The sequence below is a fragment of the Accipiter gentilis genome, chromosome 29, assembly GCF_929443795.1.
Source record: "Accipiter gentilis chromosome 29, bAccGen1.1, whole genome shotgun sequence".
Lineage (NCBI taxonomy): Eukaryota > Metazoa > Chordata > Aves > Accipitriformes > Accipitridae > Astur > Astur gentilis.
Genome location: NC_064908.1, coordinates 16,152,945 through 16,170,532, shown reverse-complemented (window position 1 = coordinate 16,170,532; position 17,588 = coordinate 16,152,945). Strand labels below are relative to the sequence as shown.

General features: G+C 52.5%; 1 protein-coding gene across 5 annotated transcripts in view; it reads right to left on the bottom strand.

The window, feature by feature from the left end:
- NTNG2 (netrin G2) overlaps positions 1–17,303 on the bottom strand; it is a 56,833-nt gene extending 39,530 nt beyond the window's left edge. For 4 of the 5 annotated variants that reach the window (XR_007509976.1, XR_007509977.1, XM_049832552.1 and 1 more), the window contains exons 1-2: positions 16,970–17,047; positions 13,207–14,314 (exon numbers count right to left, since the gene is read on the bottom strand). Coding sequence is in view for 3 of the 5 variants with exons in the window: in XM_049832552.1 (XP_049688509.1) it covers positions 13,207–13,419 (213 nt within the window). In the remaining 2 variants the exon portion in view is untranslated. Of the gene's footprint in view, positions 1–13,206; positions 14,315–16,969; positions 17,048–17,215 lie in introns of those variants that run through there. The other variant, XM_049832553.1, reaches the window with a different exon arrangement.
- Positions 17,304–17,588: the final 285 nt, after the last annotated feature.

Here is a 17,588-nt window from a genome sequence, read left to right as displayed (position 1 = left end):
AGTTTCAGAAATCCAAACTTTGTATTTTTTTGGGGGGTGGGAGGGTGGAAATCTTTGGCATTTTATAGGAAGATTTTTATCAAAAGGGGAAAAAAAGTTAAATGCATTTCTTTGGCACAAAGATCTATGCTGTTGTGTGGGTTTCTCTTGGGTCCTTTCCTCTGTAGTGTGTTTTTTCCCCAAGAACTGGCTCTCAAACCCAACCACAGAGCTCTCAGACCTTGAGTGTTTCCAGGCTCTCCTGCAAGCACTGACGATGGTTGGGACCGGGGGGGGCTGTTTTATCACCCCTTCCATAGCCTAAAGAGCCTGAAGAGCTGGGTCTGGCTCCCTCGACACGAGAAGGAGTTCCTGCAGACTCAGAAATGAGAGATCCGCTTTGTGACCAGGCTCCTCGAGCAGACAGCAGAAGGTCTGGGGTCGGCCGAAGGCTGTCCCTCCTGGCCCTGGCAGGGCTCTCAGCAGGAGCCGGCACCGCCACCGCTGTAGGTGAGGAGGGTTTGCATGGTGCTGCCTCTCTTCTCTGTAGGTTTTCATCCAGTTTTGCTGAGCGGCACGAGTAATTCAGGGGAAAAACCTCCGTGTGCGTAAGCGGCGTTTTGCTGGCCAGCGAGTTGGGTGGTTGCTGCAGCGATTCCAGTGGGGCAGGCGACAGCACAGAAACCTCCCTCCCTCCTCCTCGGGAGTGCTTGTGGCCAAGGAAACCGTGGTCTGAACCTCCACCTCCACCCAAGAGGGGACAATTCCCTCCTTGGCACCCACCCTGTCCAGCCAAGATGCTTAAGGAGCTCTCGGGTGCATCCCAAAACCCTTTCGCTTCTCACGGGGCACCTATGACCCTGCCTTTGATTTTCCACTTAAAGGTCAGCTGACGAGGTTCACCAAGTCCCCACGCTGCCTTGCACAGCAACAAAACCCTTAAGTTGGTATCAAATTTCGTCCAGATCCTGCAAAACAACCGCATTGGCAAAATCCTCGCGTGCACCTGATCCCTCCTGCCCTGCTAAAGTTCCTGCCGTGGACCGGTGCCACCGCGGGTGTCCTGCAGCCTCCCCTTCTCTGAACAACCTGTCCGTCACGGGGAGGACTGATGGCCATGGGAGACGGGGGTCCCTAACCCACGGAGGGGACCGGGGGCCAGCCTGCTCCATCCCTGCCTCTCCTGCAGGTGTTCTGGAACACATTTCCCCCTAAGTTTTATTTTCTCCCCCTCCCTTTCCCTGTCCAGCACCAAGTTGGATCCGTTCGCTCAGTAGGCTGAAGGATAAAGCTGAAACGATCATCTCGGCGCATTTGCTTTCCTGCTTCTTTACGCTCAGCCGACTTCCCCCAATTCACACCAAGACTGAGCCGTGGGGCTTTGCTTCGCCTCCATCCCCTGCTCCGGCTTCCCTGGCTCTGCCTGGGCTTCGCAGGGATCTCAGTCCCCGTCCCCGTCCCGGCCGAGCTGTGGGTTCACTCTGGTCCCTGCCAGCACCGTGACTCAGCACCGGGAAATAACCCGCTGAGTGGGGAAGATGCCACCCCCAACCCAGCCCTAGTGACGACTGCCTTTATCCTCCCTACTGATACCGAGTTAAATCTATTTTCTGCAATACAAATTTTTGACAAGGGCCACACCGAGCAATGTGCGTTTCAGGAAACTTCCTTGGTTTTTCTTCCAATAACCGCTCCAGGATGCGATGCTCTTTCCCGAACAGAATTGCTTTTACCCGGGAGAAAACGCAGGCTCGTCCTAACGTTATTACGGTGTGTTTTCCACTCTTGCTGCTTCTGACCTGAGGGTTCAACTGCTCTATCTGGATTTATGAAAAGACAAGGTGATTTTATGATCAAAAATAACATTTGTGGGTAATTAAATCTCATGCTTCAGGGCATAAACCGTAACCTGCCAGTGGCCAGGATGGGACTCCCAGAGAACTGGAAATATTCTCTGACAATTAATTTTCACTCTATTCATGGGCTGGGAGGGATCAGAGGGGTGAAACAACCGTAATTAATTTACAGCGATTATTTCCAACAGCTGGCAAGTGGCATAACTCACCGGCAGAGACGGCTGGGAGCACGGAGATAATTGAGGAGAAATACGAGGCCCCTCTTGAGCCAAACAGCCCGCACTGGCCCTTCTCCGTGAGCCCGGGTGAAGGTCGGTGCCCTCCTCGCTCAATGCTCCGGGGGATATGGGGGGATACTGGGAGCCATGGGGAGGCCACGCGGAGCTGCCTGGCCGGGGTCCGCTCCTCTTGCGCTAATTACCCCGTCCCCGGGTGCCCAAGTGGGCTTTCCCCACAGCATGGCCGTGACTTGAAGCCGGCAACTGTCTCGGGAACAGCTTTGCCTGCGCCGTTTTGGGATGCCTGTTGGCTTGCAGGGAAGGGTCCTGGATGGGACCAAGCGCTGCAGCATCGGACTGTGTTGATGCTGGGGGTGCTCTCAGTGCAAAATGTGCCTTTTCAAAAGGAAACCTTTATAGCTTTCTTCAAGACGCTCTGTTTTATTCTTTTGGGTTTTTTAAATACCACTTTGGTCAAGCTCTCTATATTTTAGATAATCCAGAAGCTGTCTCCTATGGTAGAAGACAGTTTTCCCAGGGGTTGCCCGCGAGGCTGCTTCCTGAGAACCACTCGGGTGCTCTGGAATGCTCCAGCAAACCCCTCGTCCGCACACCCCGCAGGCATCGCTCTCCTCTTTCTTCATGGTAACCCTCCAAAGAGATGTTTTTAAAGGGCCTGTGTGTGTAGGCAGGTTCTGGCAAGGCATCCGTGGTTCAGTGAGGGGCTTATTTCACAGCTTCACCTCTGCAGGGGAAGGGCAGCTCCGGGTGGGAGGCAGCGGGCTCCGGGGCAGGGAGCCTTGCGGGGATGGGATGGGATGGGATGGGGTGGGATGGGATGGCATGGGATGGGAAGCTCAGGGTGGGCTGGTGGGGTGGTTCGCTCGCTTGTGTGCCCTTCCCTCGCCTCCTCCCTCCCCCCAGCCATCTGCAAGGGGCTTTTATTAGGGCAGAGACAGCAAAGGGAGAGAAAACCATCCTCGCTAACAAGCTGTTTGCTGTTTACGAGCAGGTAAAGGCAGAGCTGGAATGAATTATTAATAGGGTGGAAATGGGGTCCCTCCACAGATCTGCTGCTAATTCTGGCTCAGCCAAATGTCACTCTTTCCGTCTCCCCCCCGGGGCCGTGGTTTGGGGGATTGATTGCTCCTCTGCTTCCTTCCCCTTCCTCCCGGATCGGAGGTTGTCCGAGAGCAAGGTCACCCCTCGGCACGGGCGGTAGGACACGCTTTGCCTGCGTGCGGGATTTGGGAGAGCGTGAGTCAGCAGAAACCGGCACCGCCGGCTTCGCGGCACGGCTCTTAGTGAGCCCACGCCGGGATGCGCTCAGCAAGACATTTTGCTTTGCTTTTTGCCTCTTTCCTTTGGCCTGAAGCAGATACTCATTCACCGAACAGCGTGCCGCTTGTTCAAGGCTCTCGGGCTCCCTTGGGCCCGTCTGTCCGCCGGAGAAGAGATTCAACCCCTACTCACGGCTGCTCTTCCCCTTCCCCCTCCAGCCTGCTTCTGAATTCGAGAAGCATCTCGTTCGTATTTCATCCTAGCTCAGCATTGTGCCCTGCTCTCCACCAGCTATGGGGAAGCATCACTGCCAGACAGGGTCATGTGGTGGCAGTGCAATGTCCTTTCTCCAGGTGGGGAAACTGAGGCAGAGAGGGATTTCAGGAGCAGGTCTGGGCTTCACTGGGAGTGTTGGGGGTTCCACCTTTCCGAAGATCGAGCTCCCCCAGGCACCTGCAGCTGGGCAATGTAGTGGCTCCTTCACCCGGTTTTGATGTGACGGTCAAAGCAAACCGTGAGGGTGAAGGAAATCTCCGCTCTCACCCCACGCTGTCTCTGAAACTCTCCCCATGGTCTGCTTAGTATGTCTGTGAAAAGGGTCTGAACTGCTCTTTGCACCGTAGATGATCCAACCTCTGCAGGATGCTGACATCCAGCATCCTGTCTGCAAAGGGAAGATCCGGAGGGAGATACTGCCCATCACGTACAAGGACTGACCCAAGTTACCTGTCCACCCTCGCAACGCAGCCGGCGCTGCTCGTGCACAGACGCAAATCCCTTCACGCCCACTCTGGCTAAGCCAGAAACGGTCAGAAAAATCTGGTGACACAATGAATTTTAACCTCCAGACTGAAATCAACAGGTGACCTCTCCAAGAAGGGCCCCGAGCATGCCGTTTGCAGGGTGACCTTGGGGCAGCACTTCCATTTCCAAAGCCCTGGGATGGTTGGGCAGCAGCTCGGCATCTGCTGCCCAGCACCTTGTCCCAAAAGACGTGTGCGCAGCCCATCTGTGGGCAACGCAGGGGTTAACACCGCCCGGAAAATTCCACTCCTAAGCAGATAATCTTGTCTGTGCTGGGCACACACACGCATCGCCCGCAGCCCGGCCTCCCATGGAATAATTTTTGAGCAGCTCTTTCTTTGTGAACTGCTAATCCCCCGGTGAGCTGCTCTAACCCCATCCCTCCTGGCGTCCTGGGCTCACCTCCGCACCCACCTCCCCGCCGGGGCTGTACCCCTGCAACCGCTTCTTTTGTAAATTTGTGGATTACAGGGTTACCTAGAGCCGAGATCAGAAGCTGATGAACCAGACACCCCCCAGCCAGCAACCGCGGGCATGCGTTCAAAGACGTGGGCATTTAATCCCATTGACTGCTTTTTAGCTTGTCTCCAAAACTGGACTTTCTGTACCCAAGAGTTGCAAGCTTTGCTCTTCCCAGGGCACTTCCCTGAAGCTTGTCTACAAATTAAGCTGCTTGGATCCTGCCCCATCCCTACTCTGCCAGATTATTAAGCCCTTGCATCTTGCTAGAGAGATGTATCCACGTCCGCAGCCTCACGCAGCCCCTACCAGCAGGAGCCCAACAGCAGCGACCTGTGTGCTGGGCTCCGAATCCATTATTGATTCAGGACGAAGAAAATGCTTAGGAAGTAGGAAAAGTGTCCTGCTCTCTAAAAGCTTGTGCGCGTTGTAAGCTCAATACATGCAGCCTTTGCAGAGAGGCTTGCTACGCTGCTATTAATATTTTATTCTGTAAGAGAGGCCCTGATAGTTTGAATGGGGGAGGGCAGGACGCGGAGGCTGGGGGTGGGAAAGGCGAAGGAGCGGAGGCTCTGCTGTGGTCCCCAACTGGAGGTGCAGATCTCCCCCCAAAGCCTTTGTGGGGAGAACATGGTTGGGTGGTGGATACCCCCGCACCCAGCCCTGCCCTCCGATCAGGGCTCCTGTGTCTGCTGCATCAAGCAGTCTGCTTTTGCTGCTGCATGCAAAGTATTTGCCTGCTTTATGCTCTATTTTAGGGCAACAATTCAGCAGGTGCCTGTTGGTGGCCGGGACCGTGCTGTGGTCAGCCCGAAACGTGCCCTGGCTGTCCCCGAGGGCAGGACTGCGATCCTCTCCTTTTAGAGGGCTCCCCAAAACCCCCTTAATGGCAGCACCGTGGAGCTTGAAGCAGCCGATTCGGCCAGGGGATGGGGCCTTGCAAACCCTTTGGCTGGGAGTAAAAACCAGTTGAGCCTGTGCTAGTTCTCCCTTTGGGATATTCTCCCCAAGAGGGATGCGGAGGTGCCGAGGGCAGGACTGGGACACGGCAGCGGTAGCATCCACGCGGTGCTCAGCGCCGGGGGAGCAGAGTCCCATTGCCCACCCTGGAGGGTGCAGCAAAATGGGTGCTGGTCCTGAGAATGGGTGCTGGTCCTGAGCTACGGGCACGTGGGCGCTGGAGCCGCCCGGCACTGCTCATGGATGTGCGACCCTGCTGCCCGCTCCAGCGCCCATCACCGCACCGCTCTAATCGCACGCTGGTCCTCGCCTTCCCGTGCGGCTTGTGGGAGGTGGATGGGGCTGGAGTTGCTCCGGGGAGGGGAGGCTGCTGCGTTACTGGCTTCTCCACAGATGTGAGCAAGTGGGAGAGGTGGGAGCCAGCTGGGATGAGACCCGACCTGGTGGCTCTGCATCGCTGCGTGCCTGCACCCACAGATCTCCTGGACGAGCAGCCCTGGCCAGTTCCCTCTTGAGACTGGAGCCTGCTCGGGGACGGCTGATCAATGGAGAAACCCCCCCAGAGCCAAAAGCCACGGGTTTCGCTAAGCCTGCCTGCTCGTAGCTCAGGGCAGATGCGCAGAGGCATCGGTGCCAAACGCTGGAGCAAGTGCAGGTTGGGGCAGTGGAGCAGGGCAAGTGGGGGTCAACGCTGCAACGTGCACCTTCTGTGGGTCGCGGTGAGCCTGCTTGAAAGACGGGGGGACTTGTGGGAACCTCGTGGGAAGCGTCTGAGGCTGCGGGGGATGGCACGGCTGCCTGGGGCGAAGGCTGGAAGTCCAAACTGCTGTTTGCCAGTGGGTCTTTAGCCAGGGCTTTGCAGGCATCAGCTTCTCCCCAAAGACATCTCCTGGATGGTTGCGGAGAAGTGGTATGCGGTCCGTGGAGAAAAAAACCCCTTCGGTGTTTTCCAGCACAGGAACCCGCGTACTGTGTTGAACTGCCTCAGTAACACCCGGGACGTATTCAGCACTGCAGGCTGCGTGCCTGGGGAGATGGACACCTTCGAGAGGGTGGCAGAAGCAGCAGCGATGCTCGCACCATCTCAGCGGAGAACTCCCACTAAGCAGGTCAGCAACAGCCCACGTGCATAATAACTCCAGCAAGTCAGAAATTCGGGCTCTGCTAGCCAAGCATTGCCGAGCTGCTGTTGCTCACGCTTGGTGGAGCTCACCATCTAGGTCAGAGGAGGAATTCATTAACCTCAGGACCCCCCGTCCGTCCCTGCATCGCTGTAAGCTCTGTATCCTGCTGAGCCGCTTGTGCCATGGGCAGGGGTTTTGGTGCTGCTCGGGCACGTTTCCACTTTGGTTTCTCCAAAACCATGGCGTGAACCAGGTGCAGAACTTGGATGGTCCCCGTTGAGGACATCAGGACTGCTTGCTCATCGTTGCGCTGACCCGGCACGTAACCGTAGGGGGAGAGATGCCCGTCCAGTGCCGTACGTGATTTTGCAACCCCACTTCTGCAGTTTGCCGCCTGTCGCTGCTGCGGACGACGCAGCTGTTGCTGCATTCAGCGCTGCAGCCGAGCGCTCAGCCCCGCAGCTGCTGCGGGAGCGGAAAGAGAAGCGGTTTGGGTCGTTTTGCAGAGGTGATTGATTTTCAGACGGATCAGTGAACTGGTCCAACCGACTGCAGCTCCGCAGCTTGCAGCGCTGCCGGAGGGGGAACAGCGGGGACGGGGCTGTCACTCGTGTGGGACAAAAGGCAGGGATGTGGGGCTGGGTCAGTCTAAGCCCCGCACCTCAAAATCCTGACAGTAAAAAGGTTGTTTGGGGTCTGAAACTGTAACTGGGCTCAACTAAGGTCAAAACTGGACTTTCACTTAGGGAAGCCAGAGTGTGGTAGGAGAGTGCTCCTTCCCACTCGGGCCGTGGTGTCTGTAGGGAGAATTCCTTTTAAGGTTTAATGGGAGATCATATCTGCTATAGAATACAATATGGATTTAAAAAAAAAAAAATAAATAGGAAGGACTTCCTTGAATCCCTTCAGCTTCAAAAGTTGCTTGTGGAAAACTCATACGTGGAGCTGGTGTATGAGTGAGCGTAAGAGCTGCTTTCCCAGCTCTGGCCACGCTCCCCAGCAAGCCTTCAGAGTCAGTTCTTTCCAGCTTTTCCCATCTGGATGCTGTTCCCTTTGAAGAGCAAAGCTTCTCTTAAAAGCAGTTTATTCTTCCCAGTCTCATTCAAGGTAAACTTTCTGCTCACTCCACCAATTAAATCTACTTGACAGCTTGATTTTTATCGCTGTGTCCTTTCCATTAGCAAGTAGAAATGATCCTTGTTAGGGGAGCAGCATCCCACTTTACAAGAAGATGAATCCCGAACTGGGCATTTAAGGAAATTGCTATGGACTGTGAGGGGAAATCCCGTTTGCTCAGCACTCGCTAATTTAAAGTTGAATTGTATTCTTTCATTTTCTGTAAAACCTCTGCTTTTGTAACACCGAGATCCTGCCACACTCCGGAGTAGCCTCTGTGGCAGGAGAGTAGTGTGTAATTTGCTGAGCAGCTAATAACATGCAATCCAAGGGTCTGGCCCCAAGGGCAAGGAGCCGCTGATCTTGACTTCACATAGCGTTCTCTGCAGCAACCCTGATGCTGAGAAGTGATTAAAGGTGGGAACAAACCCAAAAGGCCCCAGCCCGTTCTCCCACGCTTGAAAGCGATGCTGCGACGGGTGCAAGAGGTGGATTAGGGAAACTTTCATTGGGATGGAAATGGCAGTGGTTGCCTTTTCCAGGCTCTCCTCAAAGGAAAGGGGACTATGTTCCAGGTGTTAATGTACTGGAGGGTTTAAGTGGGAACAGGGGCTGTTAGCACTTTACAGATGTGAAAAGAAAGACGTGGCTTTCCATCCTCACATCCCTGACTGAGATGTCATGGGCAATCTGAGAGCGGAGAGTGGATTATTTGTGCTGCTGAATTTTGGCAAAGGAATTGTCCCCAGTGCCATATAGGTCCCGTAAGGAAGGGCAAAGGGGAGCTCTGGCTCCCACCCCTCTGCTAAGGCCAAGGATGGGTTGCAACCAACAGCGGGTAGTGCTGATTTATTCGAGGAGGAGGGAGAACATCCACTTTTCTTGGAAAGTATTTTCCATTTGACTTGTATATGGGCTCTGCTCAGCCCAAAAGCTGCCCTTGAACCCTGGGGTGGTCGCAGGGCTGAGGACCCCTCGTGCTCTGCCCTCCGATTCTCCTACCTGAAACACGGCGCGGGAGCAGCGCCGGCACCTCCCGTGGGCTGGGGAAGGGCTGTGGGTTTTGTCTCTGCTCGGGGTACCAGAAGGGATGAATCCATCCTTAAACCACCAGATCATGCTGCATCATTAAAAATGCTTTTGGGAGAGCATTTCTGAAGTAACTCTATTTTCCTTCTTACTGCAAAAACTTTTACTTTGGTTTTAATCGTCCCCAAACCCACAATCCTTTGCTTGCATGGGAACAGGGGTATGAAGGTATGGTTGGGTAGAGCTGTATGTGAGATGGGCTAAGAACGTGGGGAAAAGGGTTTCTGTGCCCAGAAGTTTGTCTGCTTTTTCCAATTTTAGCATCCAGTCTAATAAGAGAAATAGTTCTTTAGTACAAGCCTTATAACCACATGTCATTCAGAAAAGTTTAGCTAAGAATTAAACTAAACATCAAATTTGGCTGAATGTGTAATGAATAAATAAAGCCTTTTCCTTTCATGTACCCGTGCCAAAATCAACAAGCTCTATTAGCTGATGAAACAATGCTGACGCCAAATAAAAATACCCCTGACCCATCAATATGGGCTAAGAGCTCGGCCCTGCATCAAAGAGCGTTGTCTGAACGAGAAATATTGTCTCGACACCTCTGGGGGGGGGGGAAAGGGCTCCCTGTGCCGCCGGCCGGGTACGGGGAGCTCTCACCGGGGTGTCAAGGAGCAGCAAGCCATTCCATAATGGCTGGTGGCTCGCAGGCGGTCTCCCACGGACACCTCTCCTTGCTTTTGCTAGAATGATTTGGAAACCCCTGGAGCTGCAAACCGATTTGGAGCAGGGGCTTTGGTGTTTGCTTGCTCCCCCGCCGCCCACCCTGTGTGTAAAATTGCCCACCGCAAAACCTGCATAATTTTATCCTGTGTGCAAAACGCCGACGCTTGAAAGGGAAATTCTCAGAGGTCCCTGCTCGGTATCAAAGAAGTGCTTCAGCATTTCAGAATAACTCAATACCTGGGAGCACCCTGCCAGCTGTGCCATCCTCCTCCTCCTCCTCCTCCTCCTCCTCCTCCTCCCTGGGAGGGTGGGATGGCGAAGTAATGCTGCGTCACCCCTCTGCCCCGCGCAGCCCGTGCAGCTTTGCCGTTCCCCAGTCGTGCCTGTCCTGCGAACCCCGCTTATTTGAAATCTGCATTTAGCTGCTCCGTGCCATGCCCTGGATGTGATCTTTGAAGTCTCACCCTTCCCGCGACATCCTTGGTTAAAAGATCTGTTCCCTATTAGTCTTCAGTCACGCCTGTAGATTCATTCAGGCTTTTATTTACTTATCCATCTGTCTTTCTGCCCCCACCACTCCTCCTGCCCTGCCAGAAGGGAAAGTACAATTCATTTTTCAGGTGACCCTGCCAGGAAGGCATTGACATGAATAGGAGAAGGTTCAGAAACCGTGGAAAAAGCAAAACCCCCAACTGTAATAAGCAGCAAAACGCTTCCTAACCAGAAGGGAGCAGCCAGATGTGACTAGAATTGCTGTAAAACAGAAAAGACAGTCGTCCAAACAATTCCTGCAATCCCCCAGACGCCTCCTTTTGCAGAACTCTCTGCGAGCGCTCCTCAAAGTTGTGACAACCGTAGCGCGCGATCCCGCGGGCTGTGCAATGCCACCCCGGTACCAGTACGGCCCCATAGGGAACACTCGCCGTCTTACAGGGTCCTGACTTTCACCGGGACTCTCCTCCACCGCCTGCCCGCAGCGATGCCCCGCACGGGGACATCCTCCGGCTCCCTCTTGTCTGGCTGCCTTAAGCATGGAGGGATGTTTGTGTGTCTTTAATTTTGATTTCAGTTGTCTGCGCAGCGCAGACGTCCTGCCGGGCTGTGCTTAATTCTGAGTAACTTTAGTTTAACTGCACGGACAGTACCCTGCTGTTTTGAAAGACACCTAAGAAAGCAATATAGTCACTGTAAGAACTTCTCTGCTGGAAAGCCAGGCTCCTACGAGAACCCACCTGTTACATAAAAATAATTAAAACCTGAAGAGAAAGGAGAACAGGACACCAAAAGGCATCCGAGCAGGTTGGCAGGCAAGGAGCTGCACGGGGTTCGTGCGAGCCACTAACCCTTCCCTCTCGCAGCAAGGGCCGGGGCTCGGAGGTTGTAACGATCGGTGGGCAGCGACATTGATTTTTGTCCAGCGCTTCCTTTGCGCAGGGGGAGCAAAACTCCGCTCGCATCCTCTGCGGGCTCCGCTCGCCTCTCTCTGCATGTCAATAGGTGTCAAGTCACCACCCAGGACCGGCAATGGAAAGGCCATTTCTTGCTGATTCCACTTTCTACCGACCATAAGGGGATGCTCAGCAGTAAATGGCCACGTGTCATTCTCTGTGACAGGGGCCGTGAAAATTTACCTTGATGGCCTCCTGGCACACGCCGCTCAGGTCCTTAGGCTGGACTGGAGCCTGGAGCTCTCCCGCAGCCATCTCCTGCTCTGTGCACTACGTGCTGGGTGGGCTCCTCGCTCACCTCAGCAGGGCTGCTCTTCATCTGCTTCATTTTTAAAACCCTCTAATCCTCTGGAGAGGACAGCGCTGGCGTTAAGATGCGGGAGAAAGGGCCATGAATACAGCGGCATTTCATAAACCTATCCCTAAAACCTAAAAAATAACTCGCAATATATTACTCCTGCGCTTAGCTTGATTCTTCATCAGGGAATTGCTGGGGATGCTGCCGTGAGTGCCGGTTTCTGTTTCAGGAGATGAGAGCTGGGCCAGGCACGCACCCCGGGGTGAGGCAGGGACAGGAAGGCAAATCCATGTTTTGCATTTGTGTAACTCCCATTCACGGCTGTACACGGTGTTTGCAAGTGTTACAGCACATGGCAGGCGTACGCTACGAGGAAATACTGCTGCTGCCCAGAATAGAAAGATTTTAGCTCAGTATTGACTGAATCAGGAGATGCAGAGAGCTGATTGCAGTTTGTGTCTTTTGCTTCCTTGGAGGTCAGAGGAGCTGAAGTCTGGAGCATCCTTAGCCAGAAAGGGTTTGCAAATAGCTGCAGTGAACGTAGCCGAAAGCAATCTGGTGTTCACCTTTTAATCCTTCTGCAGCCAGGCAGATAAATGGAAATACAGACTGACCTATCAATAGGTAACTGTTTTATTTGCAACCTTTGACTTGATCTTTCTTTTCAAATGATCTTTTACAAGGAAAAGCTGCTACTTCTCTGGAATTAGTCAAAATGTCTTCCCTGGTACTGATGAGACCCCTTAGGCTAGAGGGAACTGGGTAACTACTGGCAGCGTGTTCTGATGATCATAAATGTTTGGCATCCCTTGGCATCATTGCAGCATTTTTCTCTTGGATTTTCAAGACGTGCCCCGAGCTGGTTGGGCCCAGAGTATTTTCTAGGCATTTGTAATGCACAAATGGCAAACTGTGGCATGGGGTAGACAAGCCTAGATAATGCTGGCAGTAGGAAATGGGACTCCACCGATTTCGAGGGAGAACTCCCCTTCTCATAGGCAATAGAAGAATAACGCACTTGTTTTAGAAGACACTCCTTGTCCAGCGTTCACCCCAGTGGAAACCCTGTGAGCGTGGGCTGGCTTGGTCCCTGTGCCATAAACGCGTGCTTTGTCCGCTCCTGGATGACCTTTGGGAGGGGACATTACAGCCATTGTGTTTTGCTCTTTGCTTTGACCCCTGAACTCTTTTTAACAATGTAAAGCCTTGTGAATTATAAATCAAATGTTCCTGCCGAGCTTTGTGGTGCACGGAATGAAATGCAATGATTAATATTTAAGAGAAAATAAGTTAAAGATTTTAACTACAAGGGCAAGTGTCTGTCCACAGAGCCTTTTCGTGTGGAGGCTAGAAGATAGGCAGAACCCCGTTTTCAGGGACTTCAGTGAAATTTGTGGCTGTCAGAGCACCTGCCTGAGCTGCCAGTGTGCGGGGGGCCACGCTGGCCTCCCCCACCCTGCCCCTCGCTCTTACTCACGCTGAGACGATGTACCCACCTCTGAGAAAACCCCGGTGCCGGCGCAGCCTTTTGGGATGAACACAGCCCACGCGCTTTTTAGCAAGCAGAGGGACCTGCTCAGAGCAGCTCAGGGTGCGTGCTCGCTGGGGCAGAGCTTTTCCAAAACCCAGACCTTACCACCCCAGACCGGGACTTTCTCAGCGCTCCCCTTAGCGTGCCGGCACCGTCCCTGCTCTAGGGCTGACCTCCCGTCAGCGCAGCACCGGGATGGGCAGGACACCTTCTCCCCCTTTTGCAGACCAGGAGACCGAGAGCTCAAGGCAGCAGCAACTGGTGCTACCCTAAACCGAAATATCCTTATAGCGGCATCTCAGTAGGACACTGCCTCTGGTCACCTGCAAGCAGAGTCTGTTATAACACGTCAAAATAAGGAGGGAAACACTTACATGGGTGCAGAACCTCTCCGGCGGATCCCCACAAGTGATTCCTGCTGGATCCACCCGTACCGTCACATAATCCTTCATCCGCATGGCCTTGGGTTGACAAGCATAAAACTCCCATGACGGGCCATCGTCCGTGGTCACCCAGGACTTGCAAATGTCATACTGTCCCATGGCCAAGGGGAGACAGTGCAAGAGCAGAGCAACCAGGTAGAGCATGGCAGCTGCGGCCAAGTGCGGGATCCCTGGGCGAGGGCAGTGCCGAGAGTCCCGAGGAAGGCAGCTACTGGGCTAGGGGTTGCTCTCAGGATCAGCATGGACACTCCTCATCTAAAAAGGATCCAGTCGAAGGAGATCCAGACGATCAGAGGAATGATCCCACTCTGCAGGCTGTATTTGGATGTGGAAAGTTTCTCTCGGCACAGAAGCCAACTTTGCAAATCACTCGATTGGGAAAGTTTTGGCCGGCGTTGCTGATCAGTGGTCAAAAGTCTTCCTTAACCTCATTTTCCCCCCCTTTTGTTGCATGAAAGGGCTTCCAAATCAGCATGAAAATATCTAGAGGTGACTCCAGTCAATCAATAGAAAGATCAAGTTCTGAGTCGCTGATGAAATTTGATAGGAGCAAATTGGAGAGGCCGTGAGATGGTGCTGGATCAGGTTTTCCTCAACCTTCTTGTCTGCCGCAAATGCGTCGCCGTGGAAAGTGCCTTAAACTGTGGTCTGCCTTAAATAATTATTGGGGCTTTTGAACATTAATACATGAAATAAATATAGCATCTGGTCATCAGTACAACGCTGACAAGAGGGACTCTTTGGAGCTAAAATTCCTTTCTCCCAAAGGGTGGTTGCGTCAACGTAAACACGGTGGGTGGCAAGATCCGCAGCGGTCCCAGCAGGATGCTGGGTGGTCAGTGGGTTGACAGGAGCAGCGCTGGTCTTGCTGCTTCTCCCTCTGCTTCTTGCAGTGGTGGTGAGGATTTCTGTCTGACTCTGCCTTTTGGCAACTGAGCATCAAGTTCCCAAAGCCTTCAGCTGCAAGCCATGCTGCTACGTGAGGTCTCCTCTGTCTTTCATGGTCAGGGCAAAGGGAGAGTTCATTAGCAGGCTGCACCTGCAACAAATTGAAAGACAAATTAGCTGGGAGCAAGTTGGGGGGGAGGGCAGTTGGAGTAACAAGACTTGTAAGAACAGGGGTCCCCCAGGAGACACAGCCCTCAGCTGGGCTTCCCAAGCCACAAGGCAGGTTTTTGTAAAAGGGAGATCTACAACTTTAATAAAAGGAAATCCATAGTAAGATGCTTATGGCTTTTCTGCTGTTTGGGAGACGGGAAGGAGCGCTGCCCCATTTGAGGTATCTGGTTTGTAACAGCAGCTGGACAGCAAGAGCTCTAATGGGTCTTCAAATAATATCAAGAAGGAGCTATAGGTCATTAGAAGACAGAATATGCAGACACAGAGCAGGAACTGACAGACAAATTGATAGTCTTAAAAAGATAAGCAAATAAATAAGACAGCTGGAGAGACAGATACGTTGTCCAGCATCCCCACATATGATTTATCTGAACAATAACATTTAATAAAAAACAATTTAAAGTCCTAATAACGTTTAAGGTTCACGTAACACAAAGAGCAATGACCTTCCCAGTATTCATTTCAGGTTAGAGCAACATTTCTGCAATTTTGTTGTCTTTCCAGTAGAGCTATAAAAATCTTAAGTAATTACAAAACAAAATGACAAAGAACTGAAAGAAAAAAAAAAAAAAAAGGTCAAACCCTCTCTCAGCATTAGATCCAAGAGAGAGATCTCATATGAGAAGGTGGGAGGCACATATCCAGAACAGAATTTTAGCTCTGGATATTCCCCTTCTATTTGATTCCCCAACTTTTCTTCCACAGTTTAGGGATGTCTCCTTCAACAGCATGCTTAGTGTTTGCTTTCACATAATGCTCAATTACTAAAGCTCAGAATCTCCAGGTTAACAGAGGCATCGATCCATGTTCAGGGGCTTCACGTCGCTGTGCTACCATCTCCCTTTCCCCCCTTTTTGGTTGAAGGATTGCTGATTGAGATGAATGAGTCCAGAAAAGAGAAGCTCGCTCATGCTTCGTCGCCAGCTCTCAAAGAACAGCCTATTATAGCTGCGTTGGACCTGAATAAACTCCCAAAGAAAGAATAGGCTGGCTGCTATTTTTACATTATGAGTAAATGTAGTAAAAATAATAAACCGGTGTGACACAGTGTTTGTAAGTCCCGCTGACATCAGAGCTGTCTTTTCAGTTATAACAAGTCAGTTCCTAATTATTACATCAAACTGGTCACGGCCAAGTGCCTAATAACAAGCGGAGAGCGTGAGACTCCAGCATTGTGTAGAAAACAAGCAGGGTAGTTTTAATGAGGACTCCAGTGCTGTTAAGTTTATGGATCTATTTTCATAGCCTTAACAATTGTATTTTGCACTTGAATGGCTGTCGGGGAAAAACCCAGGAAGAAAGGATCTATAATATCTATTAGTGTCTTGTTATGCTGGCTAAATGTCATAGATTCCCAGGGAAATAAAAATTTGCTGGAAAACGTATTTACTGCCAGTCAATCAGCCAGGCGGGCAGGTTCCCTGCGAAGTCGGCGGTGCAACACTCAGCCGGCACAGTCCCTTTAGCAGAAATAGTTGCACAGTGTTGCTCTGAAATAAGCCAGCATACCGCAAACGGGGGGAGAGAGACTCTTGGAATTAAAGGTTTTGCCCTGCTTGATTTGCTTTGATTCTTGGAAAATAAATCTTCACCCGATATTATTAAGAAACTGCAGTTCATGGGAACAAATAGAATCAATGCTCTTTGTGTTCTTTGAAGAGTACTCAGCAATCACTGGGGACTGGTAGCCAGAGTATTAAAAACACAGAATTAGATTGTATCTTGACTGAGCCGGTTCCTTTTTTTTTATTATTATTATTGGATTAACACCCTATTGAAATAAAGGGACAACGCTGAGCAACAACTGAGCTGCTCTGCAATTAAGAGCAAAAAGTAAACTCACTGAAGGAGTTTTCAATTTTCTTTCAGAAGCGTTGCCTTCAAAATAAACCCCAACCGCTCTGCCACCCCTCCACTGACCGAGCGCGAGTTTTTTCCCCCCTCTTCTTTTCCAAGCTGACCATCTTTTCCCCTCCACCCTTAAAAAGCAAAGTTCGGAGCCAGCCGCTCTGCCTGCGCTGTGCCAGGAGGCTGCACCCTCCGGAGAACGTTGCAAAGCTCAAAGGAGCAGCGGGCTCCCAACAGAAAAAACCCTGGAAATCTCACTTACATCCATCGCTCTCCCTCTGGCATTTGCGCTTGCAGGCAAACCGATGCCGCTTCCCCCCCCCCCCGGACCGTTTTTCTTTTACATTAAAGGACTTTTAGAGACTGCAAGGGCTCTGTTAAAAGTAGGCAAAGCGGGAGGAGAGCTGTGCCCGAGCATCCCTGCCTTCCCAGCCTTCATCTGCAAACTCCGAAAAGGAGAAAAAAAAAAAAAAAATTAAAAAAAAAAAAAAAAAATCCATCCCATTAGGGGGGAGCCGGTGCTGCTCCCGGGGCGGGGGGGGGACGGGACGGACGGACACCCAGACATCAGGACACCCCGGGGAAACCTCGGAGCAACTTCGGAACGGAGGGAAGACGGTGGTATTTGGGAGATGGGGGTACAAGGCAGCTGCCCCCCCCCCCCTCCCCCAGTTCCCCCCCCCCCCCCCCCCCCCACTGGCCGGTGCTCGGCGCTGCAGGTTCTTACCGGGAGGGAGCTCTGCGGTGCGGGGCTCCCGGTAGAGCGGTAAACTTCGGGGCTGGGGGCAACACCCCCCCCCCCCCCCCCCCCCAAATACCACCACCCTCCCCTTCCTCCCCAAACCCACCCCCAGCCCGGCAGGCAAACCTCCGCGCCGCCGGCCCCCGAAGCGCAGATGGCCGGGGAAGCTTTGTGCAATCCCCGGTTCCCCTCGTAAGTTAATGCCGAGGCTGAAATCCCTTTTGCTCTCACTTTCAATCACAATCGGAGCTTTTATCTCCGTGCCTGATCCCGGCTGCGTAACTTCCTCTGTGCAGCTTTAGCACACACCATCCCACCGGCGAGCAATGTGCTTCTTAAAGGTGCAGGGAGGAAATGCCAAGCGGGAAGGGGGGAGGAAGGGAGGGAGGAGGAAGGGAAGGAGGGAGGAAAAGCACCCGAGGAAGAGGAGGCTACGAGCGGGGAGCCTTCAGCCCCGGTGGTTGCAGCATCCCTCACCGTCCCGGCAGAGCCCGCCGGCTTCGGTTAGATAACGGCAGGCCAGGAGTGCCACTCCTTGGTGGTTTTCTTTTTCTTTTTTTTTTTTCTTTAAGAGCTTATAAAAAAATAATAAAAAAATCATGAG